Here is a 14570-nt window from a genome sequence, read left to right as displayed (position 1 = left end):
CTATCTATCTATCTATCTATCTATCTATCTATCCTCTGCGTTGTTTCACTCTGTCAAACGCTTTTGAACGCAAGAACGCGCTCTGTGTAAACGCCGCCTTATTGTTCCCTTTAATATCGATAGGTGGCGGTAAAGGTCACATGAAGTAACACGGTCTTGCAACATTGTTTAAAGGTTTCCAAAGCAACCCGTCTAACAGATCTTCAACACCATCATCACATGAGACTCAAGAGCCCTGAGGGAAAGGAAGCGTCTTCTGCTCACGGTAATACACACACTACATACTAGCCTACTAAACAAGTAAAACAAATGTATTCTGATGAATTAGAGCTGGTTTTCTTGGCGATTTGCCCAATAATATTTCCTGTTTAATCTCCGATTAGGTTTTTAGACTTCCGACAAGCTGTTTGTGCTGATATTTATCTTGTGTTCCTGAGTTTCTGTTGTCTTCACTTAGTTACTTGCATAACTTTGGCTGATATTCATGCAAAGTCCATGATGCGTTTCATGTGCAATAAACGTGTAAGATGAAAATTATCCCTGGTGGGCAAAGACTTTAAATTATGGATGAGCTCAATAACTAAAGCTCTTTTCCATATAATAGAAAACAGTCAATAAGTCCATAGATTATTATTATTACTATTATCAAACTGATAAATAAATAAATAACAGCAATTTATGTGATATAAAAGATCATGATCTGTGTGCAAACATATGCATGTACAGCATGACTACAGTGTGCATACAGAACAATTGCACTGTAAAAAGTGGAAATTTGCAGTTTTCTACCTGATATTAAAAATAACTTTTGTTTGTGTAACCTTATTTATTTAACTGATTTAGTCATAATTAAATGAATGATGTTTTTTTTTTTTTTTTTTTTTTTAACTTAAGTTACACTAGTTAGTTCATATGTTACCTCATCTAAATCTTTTACACTCATGCTGTTAATTTTTCTTCTTGGTTCACTGACTAGATAGAAGAGGACTTGTGATTGGTCGACTACCTGGTTGGGCACCTAAATGAAACCTGCTTTTCTATTGGATCGTATCAAGTTCCTGGAGTTTCTGCATCAGAGTGAGAGAGAGAGAGAGCGAGAGAGATCAAGAGGAGGAAAGAGAGTTGTAGGAGGGGCAGATGGGGATGCCCCTTAAGAAAGTAGTGCAGTATCTTCTGTCTGATGTGCCGACTGCATGAGTGATCCGGTGTCAGAGGAGCACAGGACTGTAGAGAGGGACCATGGCTTCCCTAAGCCCTTTCGGACGGTCCACCAAGGACATTATGAATGTGATGCAGAGGCTGCAAGGTAGGTGATGCTGTATTTCTGTTCTCCCAGCTCCCATGACCGTCCTCTGGCTCTATGAGTCAGGAGGAAATATGCTGATTCAGTGCCTTCACACAGAGAGTTTGCCAGATGCCTCTTGTTGCACAAATGCACCATATTTGATAGCACAGGAACTTACCCACTTGAGAAATCAATATAGATGCTTTACATAATGGCTATGCGTGTCCATCCATTTATCTTTTAACTAATGTTGCCATCAAAAACAGCTTATGGCAGTGTTGCAAACAGAACTGTTTGTGCATTTGAACTGTCCCGAGGGAATCGTGCACTATGCATTATGATGGTTTACGGACGCCTTGCTTTATCAGCTGGGGGTTCGAACGGACTGGTTTTGTGCTGCAGTACTTGAGGAAAGGTCAGGTTTTCAAACAGAGCATGTATTTGTGTCGTGATGCTTTCTGTGTATTTTTGGACATGATTGTGTCTGCTAGGTGCTGACATAAATTGCTAATTTAATTAAAATCACATAGATGGCATGTAATCTAACTACAGAGAGCTGTATTGTTAAATTGCCCTAGTCATGGCTGTTTTTTCCCACAAAGAAAATTGATAAAAGATTTAGTTTTAGGGGTTAGATTAGATTTGTGTTTAAAATAAGTTTAGCTCATGAAGGTCATCATTGTTTGTTTTTTCTTACAGGAAGTTGGCCTTGACAAAAGGCCCTTATCAAAACCTTGTGTTGATGCCATAGAGAGAATAGTTTTGTTTGACCTTTCTTGCTTGAATATATTACATTCTTTATGAGAAGGTTGTTTTAGTTTACTGGAATGCTATGTCATGTCATATCAAAATGCATTTGAGACACATTTCTCCCAATATGGTGCCTGCCAACATGAGTATGGCTTTTTAGGTGGCAGGAAAGGTTATATGTTTTGCAATCATTTTTGAAAGGAAGGCAAAATATAAAACCACCCTAAAGAAAAACATAGAAGCGATGATTGCTGTTCTGGGAGCGAGTGATAACGTTGGGATGCAGGGGCTCATGCTGATAGGAAAATGTTTCCATAATCCACCTGTTTTGCTAATATATTTAGCTTCAATATTATTCATCACCAAATCCACATGATTAAAGGGATAGTTCACCCAGAAATGAACATTTTCACAAAACCAGTCACAAGTCGCACGGGTATATTTGTGGCAATAGCCAACAAACATTGTATGGGTCAAAAAACATTTTGCTCCCTCAGATTCCAGATTTTCAAATAGTTGTATATCGGCCAAATATTGTCCTATCCTAACAAACCATACATCAATGGAAAGCTTATTAGATGATATATATAAAATTTACCCATATGACTGGTTTTGTGGTCCAGGGTCACATATTTGAAAACAACCCAAACAAACACACTAGCACACCAACTTTCATTGCTCCGCCCTTAAAACGGATGTCTCTTTATCATAGCTGAAGCAAAGCAAAATAATTATTTGCAAAAAATGAAGTGAAAGTTCATGAAATGAACCAGTGTTACTCACATACAGAGCAGAAACAGCTCAATGGCATCCGTTTACAGGCCTTCCCGCTTACTCTCCAGCGCTGGAAAGCTTTTCTAGTATAAACGCTGGTCCTAAAGCTTTTGCAGTCATAACCCTTCTTTTTCAGTGATATTCCTCTTAACCTTCTCTTTTGCAATGTCTCTCAGCCATCTCTCTTTCTACAGCCTTTCTTCAAATCTCCCTCTTGCTCTCTTACCTCCCCCATCATGAGTGGACATGCCCCCTGCTGCCGATTGGCTCACTCTCTCTCCTCCCCCATCATGAGTGGACACGCCCCTTACTGCTGATTGGCTACAAGTGTGTTGTGGTGCTCTCAACAGCGTTTCTCAGATATCACTTACTGCACCTTTAAACTTCCATCACTATTACTTTTGCTTGTAGTTTGAACAAACCCAAGAAAGGTTAAACATCTAGATTATAACAAAACACCCTGACTAATATGCTGGATGCCCGTATATTGTTCACTGTTTTTGTCTAAGACCTGGACAGGGACTCTAAAGGAATAGGTGGTGTGTGTGGGAACAGGTAGAACCTGACACCTCTTTGGAAGATGTCCTGTCCTTGGAAGATGGAACAGATCGATATTTGGACTCTCTGGCGTTGTGTGCCCCTACTTATTGACTGATGGCTGTTACTCAGTGTTGGCAGTGGACAGGGGCAAGTCTATAAAAATGACAAATTAGCTGTATTTTGTTCTGTGCCCATCAACATGGTTTGATGGCAACCCACTGTTCCACTACAGCGAGACCTTTGAGAGCGTTAATCCCGTGACTAGGCCTAAGTGAAAGCAGATGTTTCGCTGTGGGCTTTCATGGAAGAGTAGCTAATAACGGCATCAGGCTGGTACAATTTTCTGCTCAATAATTGATTTAAGAATGACTTCAACAACTCTTATGACAATAAGCAGAGCAGGGGTATATGGAAAGAGCTATAATACAAGCATAAGTGTTGTTAAGTTCTAACTCCTCTTTTAAACTTAATAACCAGGCATGCTGGGTAACATAATAATAATCTATAGCAGGTGACTGACTGTTACCTATCTTGATTTACAGATGTAATTACAAAAAAAGGTTTCTTTTTAGTTCAGGTACAACTGATTATTTAATTTAATTAATTTAAAATAAGCATGAAACAGTTTGAAACTCATGTTGCTTTCCTAATATGAGACTTTGAGAAAGAATGTAGGATGGGACTTGATTTTATTAATCAAATCATTTGGATTGGATGGTAAAAAGTGTCTGTATGGCATGTGGTTGTGTAAGAGAAGGGGATTTATTTCTTCAAAATAACACACACTGATAAATAATGCATAAATAAGACCAGGAAGGTGATTTAAGAAAGTAAATATAGTGTCAGGTTGACATTAAGGTTTTATCTGTTTATTACTATTTGAGGTTTTATTTTCACAGTAGCCTACTCAAACTCACAATGTTCTGAACAACTCATAAAGTTAATAAAAAAGCACTCTTCATTAATAGTTAAAGATGCTCAGGGATGAAAGTGTGTGGTGCATTCACCTTTCCAAAGCCTCTAATGCAATTCCTATGTAACCTAGAACATATTGTGCTACTTCTTTGTGGAGAATTTATGTTTATTGCTGATCACCATGGCAATGCCCACATGCTTCAGGACGAAACAAGAAGCGTGACTTAAGCTACAGAGAGGAACTAATTATTCAAACACTCCAGGAAGGAAGTTGCATATGCGCAATAACTGGCACTTCTGTTTTTACCGCCAAAATTTCAAGTGTCACATATTTAGTGCAGGAAGTCTGATTTTATCTGATGTCTGTTTTTAGATGGAAAATGTACCTACTTAACCCACCCGCATATAAAACCACTTTAGCAACTGCATAGCAACGCCCTAGCAACCATCCTGAAATACCCTAGCAACATGACGATAAATATAACATATATATATATAACATATATTTAGAAAATGTAAAAAGTTATTTATATAGTGCATGCTAAGTTTCTGATTTGATGTAGCCTGCACATTTTCTAATGTGCAGTAGATTTGGCGTTTGATGTTGGCACAGCAGTTGCATTTATGGCGAATTCAGTTCAGTGACGTTCATGCATGCCGTGTGTTCAAATGTATTTTGCATCAGAAGAGGTGTGTGCTCGTTACCATGGCACATCAACAGAGAATAAGGCGATGTGTGGTTGATGTGACAGAAGGTCTGTGGTTTCTGTTTTCAGAGTAACTTCTTTTGGTTTCCCCCTCAGTGGTGACTGGCGCATGCCTATTCAGAGCGTGTGGTAAAAGTGTGTGCCGTCTTCCTTTCATTGGCACGAATGATTTTTATACAGCAGCCATTTCCTTCAGACGCATGCCAGATGAAAACTCTCCAAAGAAGAAGGGCTCGTTGTTTATTGAGAAAGTTTGTATAAGAACATTGTTTAAATTGTAAATCTGTAAAAACAGTGAGAAGCGTGATCTCGTGTTTGGGCTGCAACACTCAAATATAACTCTTATCTGATGCTCTCTTTAATTAAAGACATTGCTATCATCACATTGATCAAAATACATTGTTATATATACAGTATTGCAACATAGATGTAGGCCATTTAATGCGGCCAGAGAGAATTGTTGTAAAAGGACACTAGAGGGCAGTATTTTGATTTTTTTCTAAATATTTAAATGATTATAAATGGATCCTTATTTTTTTTGCCTAATACATGAAATCAACATTTGCATTTCTCACTAGCGGTCAGTTGAAACTGCAGCAGTGATGTGAAGAGTGTTAAAGACATTCTCCATTCAGCAGATGACGGCAACAACTGACCCGTTGCCCATGATATCATCTGTCCCGAGTTTGTGTTGAACACACTCATTTAAATTTCAAATGCTCCACACACTTGTTTCTCTTATTTCTGTGTGTAGACTGAAAGTGACTGTATGTTCATGAATACTATTATTAACTGTAATTTTTAATGCTGGCAATCAGTGAACAACATTAGACATTAGAACAGTGGTTCCCAAACCTGTCCTGAAGGCACCCCAACACTGCACATTTTCTTTGTCTCCCTAATCAAACACACCTGATTCAACTCATCAGCTCATTAACCCATGTGATAATGAGCTGATGAGTTGAATCAGGTGTGTTTGATTAGGGAGACAAAGAAAACGTGCAGTGTTGGGGTGCCTTCAGGACAGGTTTGGGAACCACTGCATTAGAAGACCATTATAATCAAAGACATCTGCATTGATAATGTGCACACTGCACACTTTGTGATTATAGTGGGAACGATCCAGTTTGTCGTGTTGCAGCACTATTTGACTGTAAAACACTAATGATCATCTATTGATTGCTGATGGAGAACTGTGGGGCTTTTGCAAATTGTATTTGTGTTCTGCACTAGTCTAAATTTGTTCTCCTGAAAAGCTTTACATTATCCTGCGATCACATTTCAGGACTGGACAGCTCCATAAAATACACGGATACAGTGTTGGGTGTAATGCATTACTAAGTAATTAATGAAATTATAATGATAATAATGAATAATAAATAAAATAATGAAATTAATGAAAAAATACTGTTCTTGAAAAAGTAAAGCAAGGGATTACTCTTAATTTTTATGTAATTGCTATATATAATATTATATATATATACAGGTGCTAGTCATAAAATTAGAATATCATCAAAAAGTTGATTTATTTAAAGTATTCAACTTAACAGGTGAAACTAATATATTATATAGACTCATTACATGCAAAGTGAGATATTTCAAGCCTTTATTTGTTATAATTTTGATGATTATGGCTTACAGTTTATGAAACCCACGAAATCAAAATCCCAGAAAATTTGAATATTACATGAAATCACACAGTAATTACACGGTGATGCCATGGTCATTGAACCAGGTTTTGGTTCTTTTGGCAGTGTGGGCAGGTGCAAATCCTGCTGGAAAATGAAGCCAGCATCTCCATAAAGCTTGTCTGCTGAAGGAAGCATGAAGTGCTCTGAAAATGTCCTGGTAGACGGCTGCGTTGAGTGGACAGCACAGTGGACCAACACCAGCCGATGACATGGCTCCCCAAACCAACACAGACTGTGGAAACTTCACACTGGACTTCAAGCATCTTGGATTGTGTGCCTCTCCATTCTTCCTCCAGACTCTGGGACCTTGGTTTCCAAATGAGATGCAAAATTTGCTCTCATCCGAAAAGAGGACTTTGGTCCACTGTGCTTTATTAAATCCAGAGTCAACGCAGCCGTCTACCAGGACATTTTCAGAGCACTTCATGCTTCCTTCATTTTCCAGCAGGATTTGCACCTGCCCACACTGCCAAAAGAACCAAAACCTGGTTCAATGACCATGGCATCACCGTGTAATTACTGTGTGATTTCATGTAATATTCTAATTTTCTGGGATTTTGATTTTGTGGGTTTCATAAGCTGTAAGCCATAATCATCAAAATTATAACAAATAAAGGCTTGAAATATCTCACTTTGCATGTAATGAGTCTAAACTAATATGTTAGTTTCACCTGTTAAGTTGAATTCTTGAAATAAATCAACTTTTTGATGATATTAAAATTTTATGACCAGCACCTGTATGTGTGTGTGTGTGTGTGTTAGATATAATAAATAAGTTGCCTTTTCTTACCTTATTCTAGTCCTCCGCACCGCACACTGTCAGGCCTTTTTAATCTGTTTTAAAGAACACTGAGCGTTAACCCTGTTAACTGATGGAATCAAACTGTTTGTGACTCTTATAGCACTACTAGCACTCTGATAGCACTTCTTTCATGATTTTCATTATCTTCTGTGACTGAAACAGTTTGAGGTACATTCCTCAATCTTTAACACAAAAGGCTTTTTGAAGATATAAATACCTGAGATATAAATACCTGAGCGATTCTACTGTGAGTGAGCGAAGAATGGATTTTTTTTCCTCTAAGTGGATTTGCGAAGGAACAGTTATATTTTGTAAATGCACTTACATTTCAATGCACCAAGACACAAGATTGAATTAAGTAATTGAATAAAGGGTGTTTTATTAAACAAGACACAACACAAAGCAATGCATGCCTGGAAGACTTAACATTGGGGATGTCCATTTATGGTTATAAGATGGTCTTGTATTTGCACAATTAAATATATATCCGGACACAAATAAATATGTTGTCAGGTGGATTGGGCTTGTGTGGCTGATGGTCAGGAATAATAGAGTGATGTCACTGACTGCACCGTAGCAGGTGGCAGATGCATTTGCTCTAGCTGTGACATAAATGATTCAATACTTTGAGTGCAGTTGGTTCCCAGTTGCCTTATAGCCATTTGCAAATAATGCATGTATTATTTAGCATGATTAAATTCATGCCGTGAATGATTTTTGCCACAGACACGTTCAGAATCAAAAAGACTTAAAGGATTTAAAGTCAACATGAGTGAAATAGAATATTAATTGAGAAAATAGTTATCCATTGGGACTTTATTTTACTTATTAACTTAATATGCAAAGATTCAAAAGTTAAAAATTGGTAAGAATTTTTAATGTGTCTGAAAGAAGTATCTTATGCTTACCGAAGCTGCATTTATTTGATAAGAAATATAGAATAAATGTGACATTATGAATTTGTAATTGTAATTTCTCATTGTAAAGACAAAAAAAAAAAAGAAGTAACTTTCTATGTGCTTTGCATCTTACACATGCAAACTCATACACAACCACAGTAATTATGTTATGTACCCAATAAGTCCCTGGTTGTACAGCATTCTGGACTGCTATGAATCTGATTATTTGCTAAGCCATTCTTGCATTAGGGTGTCTGCAGTGCTTGTAGTGGAGGCCCCGGTGGAGTTCAAGCTGTGTAGCGCGAGTACTGACCCCCACCCACCCATATAAATCAGGATAACACCAGCTGCCCGGTGACATCACAGCCCCCCTCGTGCTGATTGGAGGATCAGTGCCATAGCCGGTTAGTATGGCTGCAGCTGTGGGATGCTGCTAGAACTAGAACAGACCTGAACGGAGCATCCACACCAGCACGACTCCCCAGCTCCACTAACAACAGGAAGTCGTCCGTCTCATAAAAACTGCCCTCGATTATCAGCCTATCCACAACGGAGGAGGAGAGAGAGGGAGACAACAGGAGGAGGGGGAGGTTCCATCCTCCAGCACTCAGTCGCACTGTGTTTTCACACGGAAAGCTCCTGCTTCCCGGAGGAAATAAAGGATAGCTGATCTGGTTTTCCTCCCTGAATGACACGCACACAATATCACACATGAAGGACACAAAGAAACGGTGGGAATGCAGGGTGCACAATGGCTCACTTTAAGGACGTAGCTGTGAAAAAGACCACGTCTCTGAATCTGGTGACAGGATTCTTTCAGTATCTCCGCGGTAAGTGGGACATCGATGTCTCCTCTCATCTGACTGGATATTTCAGGAGTTTGGGAGCCACTAGCTCAGATTCACATGTAGTCTGTGCTTCACTGAATGTAGGTGAAACAGATGCATGATCCAGATATGCAGTGACACGTCTCTGGGTCATATGGCTCACTAGACATTATTGGGCAGCTGAGGTCTTCCTCGTCTTCCTCCTCGGGAGAGGTAATCACCGTGTTGGCACGGGTCACGGCTGCACACGAGTGCTGATGTTAACCTCTTTACAGCTGCGCATGTTGGATTATAATGGCTGTGGCATGCCATGTGTGCTACAGTACATGGATGCTTCTTAAACATGCTCTGTGCATTGCATTAGAACATGCATGCAAACATAGGATGTTGTCTCTTGTGAATATCGTTGGTCTGTCTGAGCCCATCATGTATAAATATGTCTGGTGGGTGTTTGTTGGTGACCTGGATGAGCTTTTCTGTATCTCGAAATGCTCTGCAAGATGTGTATATTGTGTTAGCAGATGTCACACACTTCCATTACTGCTGTTTTGCGAAGTCAAACATCCCTAATGCTATTGCTCATATTTAGAGTTAATGATCCGAGCAGTAGTAAATAGTTACAGTATTAAACTTTTTCCGATGCCCTGGAAACCACTCAGAACTCCTTTGCAAACGCATAGCAACTCCCTGGCAACCGCCCAGATCATCCTGCTGAAGCAACTTCATAGCAATGCCCTTGCAACCACCCAGAACATCCTAGCAACCACTCATAACATCTTCATGACTGCATAGAAACTTTCTAGCAGCTGCTTAGCAACACCCTGGCAACCACCCAGAACATCTTACCAACTCCTTAGCAGTGCCCTGACAGCCACTCAGAAATGCCAGGCTGCATAGCAACAGCCTGGTAACCACCAGAACACATTTGCAGTCACTTTGCAATGCCCTGGCAACTACACAGAACATCCTAACACTTGCTTGACAACACACTGGCAACTGCTCAGAACATCTTTATGGCTGCATAGCAATGTCCTGACAACCACTCAGAACATCTTTATGGCTGGATAGCAACCACATAGCAACACTTTTCAATGCCTTGGCAACCATCTAAAACATCATAGCAACTGCATAGCAATGCCCTGACAACCACTCAGAACATCTTTATGGCTGCATAGCAATGGCCTGGCAACCACTCAGAACTCCTTTGCAAATGCATAGCAACACCCTGGCAGCCGCTCAGATCATCCTACTGTAGTAACTTCATAGCAATTCCCTGGCAACCACCCAGAACATCCTTGCAACCACATCTTCATGGCTGCATATAAACTTTGTTCCAGACGCTTAGCAACACCTTGGCAACCACCCAGAACATATTAACTACTCGATAGCAGTCTCCTGACAGCCACTCAGAAAGTCTTTTTAGCTGCATAGCAACAACCTGGCAACCACCTTTGCAGTCACTTTACAATACCCTAGCCACCACACAGAACATCCTAACAACTGTTTGACAATACCCTGGCAACTGCTCAGAACATCTTTATGGCTGCATAGCAATGGCCTGGCAACAACGTAGAATACCTTTGCCACTACATAGCAAAAGGCTGGCTGCCGCCCAGAACACACTAATAAATTGCATAACAACAACCTGGCAACCAGCATAGCAATGCACTAGCATCCATCCCATAACACCACAGCACTGTGGCGATGACTTATGCACAGGCAAGAGCTATTCACATTTTCTTTTTCGGGAAATGTAAAAATCTAGTTAAATGAAGTCTTCTTAAGAGCTTGTGATTTGCAACATAAGGAGCATATCTTTGTTACTTTTTAGAAAATGAATATGTTGTTAATGTTGAGTATATACTATGGGCCAGATTTACTAACAGCTTGCACTAGCACAAACCCTCTCTTTGGCGTTAAAATCTACTGTCAGGATTTACTAAATACACGCAGTGAAAAGTTAGCGCTGAAAAGACGTGGACAGGGTTATTTTTGCGGCTGACCTTATTGCATATGCATTTGTTTCCCTTTCAGACACGAAATGTATGGGAGGAGAGTATTTAAATTTATCATGCAAGGTGATTTACTAAGGTTTGTGCTAGTCTATTTGCGCCATTATTTAACACCCTAAAAAAGCATGCTTTAAACCAGACGCTAATTTGGTAGATTGCGTTGGTCATTATGGGAATGATCCGGCTGCGTCTGTGTTCTTTAATTTGCGCATCGTCAGTAAATCACTTGCAGAACTTTCCACTCCCATCTGCGCTTTTATGGGATTGCGCTCTAATGCTAATTTGCCCTGTTTAGTAAATCTGGACCTAGATCTAATGGGAATATTGCCCCATGTTTCTGATATCATGTCAATGTTTTTGCCCATGCCACATGTGGACTCTCTGCTCTCCTGTGCTGGTAAAAATCTCCGCTCTCGCTTTGAACGCAGGCTTAATGAAACTGTACAATATTCAATATTACATTTCTCACAAATTTAACAAAATAACCGGGTGAGTCGTGATGGTTGTGAGCAGAATGAAGAAGACAGGAATCTGTTTTGAACAGTAAAACCTATCTAATCACTTATTATTGTGTCTCTCTCTTCTGCAGATGAACAGGAGTCAGTGCAGAAAAGAACTTTTACAAAGTGGATTAATTCACACTTGGCCAAGGTAAGATGTTTTGCAATCTTTTTAATCTGAATGCCCCAATGTTTTGCTTCTAGTACTATTTACACTGGATTGCAAGTGACTCCAAACAGTTCTGGGGCAAATTTTAGAAATGACACATTTTTCATTTTTTCATCAAAAAATCTTCATTTTGAAAAGAAGTTAGACTACTGTTCAAAAGTTTGTGGTCAGTAAGATCATTGAAAGAAATGAATACTTTTATTAAGCAAGGATGCATTAAATTGATCAAAAGTTCTTGAGCTAAAAACTGGAGTAGCGATACTGAAAATTCAGCTTTGCCATCACATGAATATATTACATTTCAAAATATATTGAAATAGACAACAGTTATTTTAAATTGTAATAATGTTTCACAATATTACAGTTTTACTGTATTTTCCATTGAATAAATGCAGCATTGGTCAGCATAAGAAGTTTAAGTAGCTTTTTTTGCGCCAGTATATATCATGATTGACAGTAGGGCTGCACGATATCTATCGTTTTAGCATCGATATTGCAGGATGTGCGATATCAAGTGTAGGGATCGTATAGTTGATCCGTACGGACCAGTCCCCGCGTTTTGAAACGCACGTGATTCTTGGATTTATTGCAAAGTTCAACCATCATAGAGTAAAAGTTTATCATTTGCACGTGTGTAAGGTCCTATCAGTTTAAACATTCAAGCAATTTTAAACCATTTGAGTGCAAAAGAGATCTCAATTAAGATCTCGCGCACTGTTTTCTGTGCGCACACACAGAGCTGAGCTGACCACGCGAACACTGAATTCCGGATCTGTATCATTATATTGGATCCGTGCATTAGCTCTTAAAGTGACAACAGCTTAATAAACCTGCTGCTGTCTGTGTATATACACTCACCTAAAGGATTATTAGGAACACCATACTAATACTGTGTTTGACCCCCTTTCGCCTTCAGAACTGCCTTAATTCTACGTGGCATTGATTCAACAAGGTGCTAAAAGCATTCTTTAGAAATGTTGGCCCATATTGATAGGATAGCATCTTGCAGTTGATGGAGATTTGTGGGATGCACATCCAGGGCACGAAGCTCCCATTCCACCACATCCCAAAGATGCTCTATTGGGTTGAGATCTGGTGACTGTGGGGGCCATTTTAGTACAGTGAACTTATTGTCAAGCTCAAGAAACCTCTTGAAATGATTCGAGCTTTTTGACATGGTGCATTATCCTGCTGGAAGTAGCCATCAGAGGATGGGTACATGGTGGTCATGAAGGGATGGACATGGTCAGAAACAATGCTCAGGTAGGCCGTGGCATTTAAACGATGCCCAATTGGCACTAAGGGGCCTAAAGTGTGCCAAGAAAACATCCCCCACACCATTACACCACCACCGCCAGCCTGCACAGTGGTAACAAGGCATGATGGATTCATGTTCTCATTCTGTTTACGCCAAATTCTGACTCTACCATCTGAATGTCTCAACCGAAATCGAGACTCATCAGACCAGGCAACATTTTTCCAGTCTTCAACTGTCCAATTTTGGTGAGCTTGTGCAAATTGTAGCCTCTTTTTCCTATTTGTAGTGGAGATGAGTGGTACCCGGTGGGGTCTTCTGCTGTTGTAGCCCATCCGCCTCAAGGTTGTGCGTGTTGTGGCTTCACAAATGCTTTGCTGCATACCTCGGTTGTAACGAGTGGTTATTTCAGTCAAAGTTGCTCTTCTATCAGCTTGAATCAGTCGGCCCATTCTCCTCTGACCTCTAGCATCAACAAGGCATTTTCGCCCACAGGACTGCCGCATACTGGATGTTTTTCCCTTTTCACACCATTCTTTGTAAACCCTAGAAATGGTTGTGCGTGAAAATCCCAGTAACTGAGCAGATTGTGAAATACTCAGACCGGCCCGTCTGGCACCAACAACCATGCCACGCTCAAAATGGCTTAAATCACCTTTCTTTCCCATTCTGACATTCAGTTTGGAGTTCAGGAGATTTACTTGACCAGGACCACACCCCTAAATGCATTGAAGCAACTGCCATGTGATTGGTTGATTAGATAATTGCATTAATGAGAAATTTAACAGGTGTTCCTAATAATTCTTTAGGTGAGTGTATGTGTATGTCTGCATATCTCATATACACACGTGTCTTGTATCAGTAAACAAGTATCACATGGATGTGAACATGCATGGAAATGATATGCAGATGACGTTATGCATAGTAAAACTAGGCTTTGTAAGCTCCATATGTGATTATTTCGGGAAGGAGACGAGGTGGAGATGCATGTACGCACAATCTTCCGCTGACTGGGTGTTATATGTTTTGCGCAGGTTCTGGCGTATAAATCTGAAAACGCTTGTGCGTACACAAAATCTAGCTTTTGTGCAGACACACATTTATGATGAAATCTACGGAAAGTTTTATACATGAGGCCCCTGGTGAAGTTGTTTTCATTGCAACATATATGAAAATATCACAATGTCAGTTTTTTTCCAATATCGTGCAATCCGACAGCCACTAACTGAGTATATAATGCTAGACAGCTGATGCTGATTTTACTCTCAGGGAACACACCACCATCTTAAGCACCACCGTCCTCCTGTCTTCCTGACCCATCATCCTTGAACAGCGAATGGTCCATGTGATTAGTTTTGTAGCCTAATGTCATAATGACTCTAAAGGGCAAATGTCTGTGTAACTGAGTAAAGCTCAGATGATTAAAGGCTGTTCGTTGTCTGGA

The 14570-nt window shown here is 39.8% G+C and overlaps 1 protein-coding gene across 12 annotated transcripts in view; it reads left to right on the top strand.

Annotated features, from left to right (window-relative positions):
- Positions 1-1095: 1095 nt before the first annotated feature.
- syne1b (spectrin repeat containing, nuclear envelope 1b) overlaps positions 1096-14570 on the top strand; it is a 137673-nt gene continuing 124198 nt past the window's right edge. For 10 of the 12 annotated variants that reach the window (XM_084394071.1, XM_084394069.1, XM_084394070.1 and 7 more), the window contains exons 1-2: positions 8755-9193; positions 11792-11853. In XM_084394071.1, coding sequence (XP_084250197.1) covers positions 9115-9193; positions 11792-11853 — 141 coding nt within the window. In that variant the 5' untranslated portion in view covers positions 8755-9114. Of the gene's footprint in view, positions 1307-8754; positions 9194-11791; positions 11854-14570 lie in introns of those variants that run through there. The other 2 variants (XM_084394063.1, XM_084394064.1) reach the window with 1 other exon arrangement.

The sequence above is a fragment of the Rutilus rutilus genome (genome assembly GCF_951802725.1).
Source record: "Rutilus rutilus genome assembly, chromosome: 21".
Classification (NCBI taxonomy): Eukaryota; Metazoa; Chordata; class Actinopteri; order Cypriniformes; family Leuciscidae; genus Rutilus; species Rutilus rutilus.
This window is presented reverse-complemented; position numbering and strand designations above follow the sequence as displayed.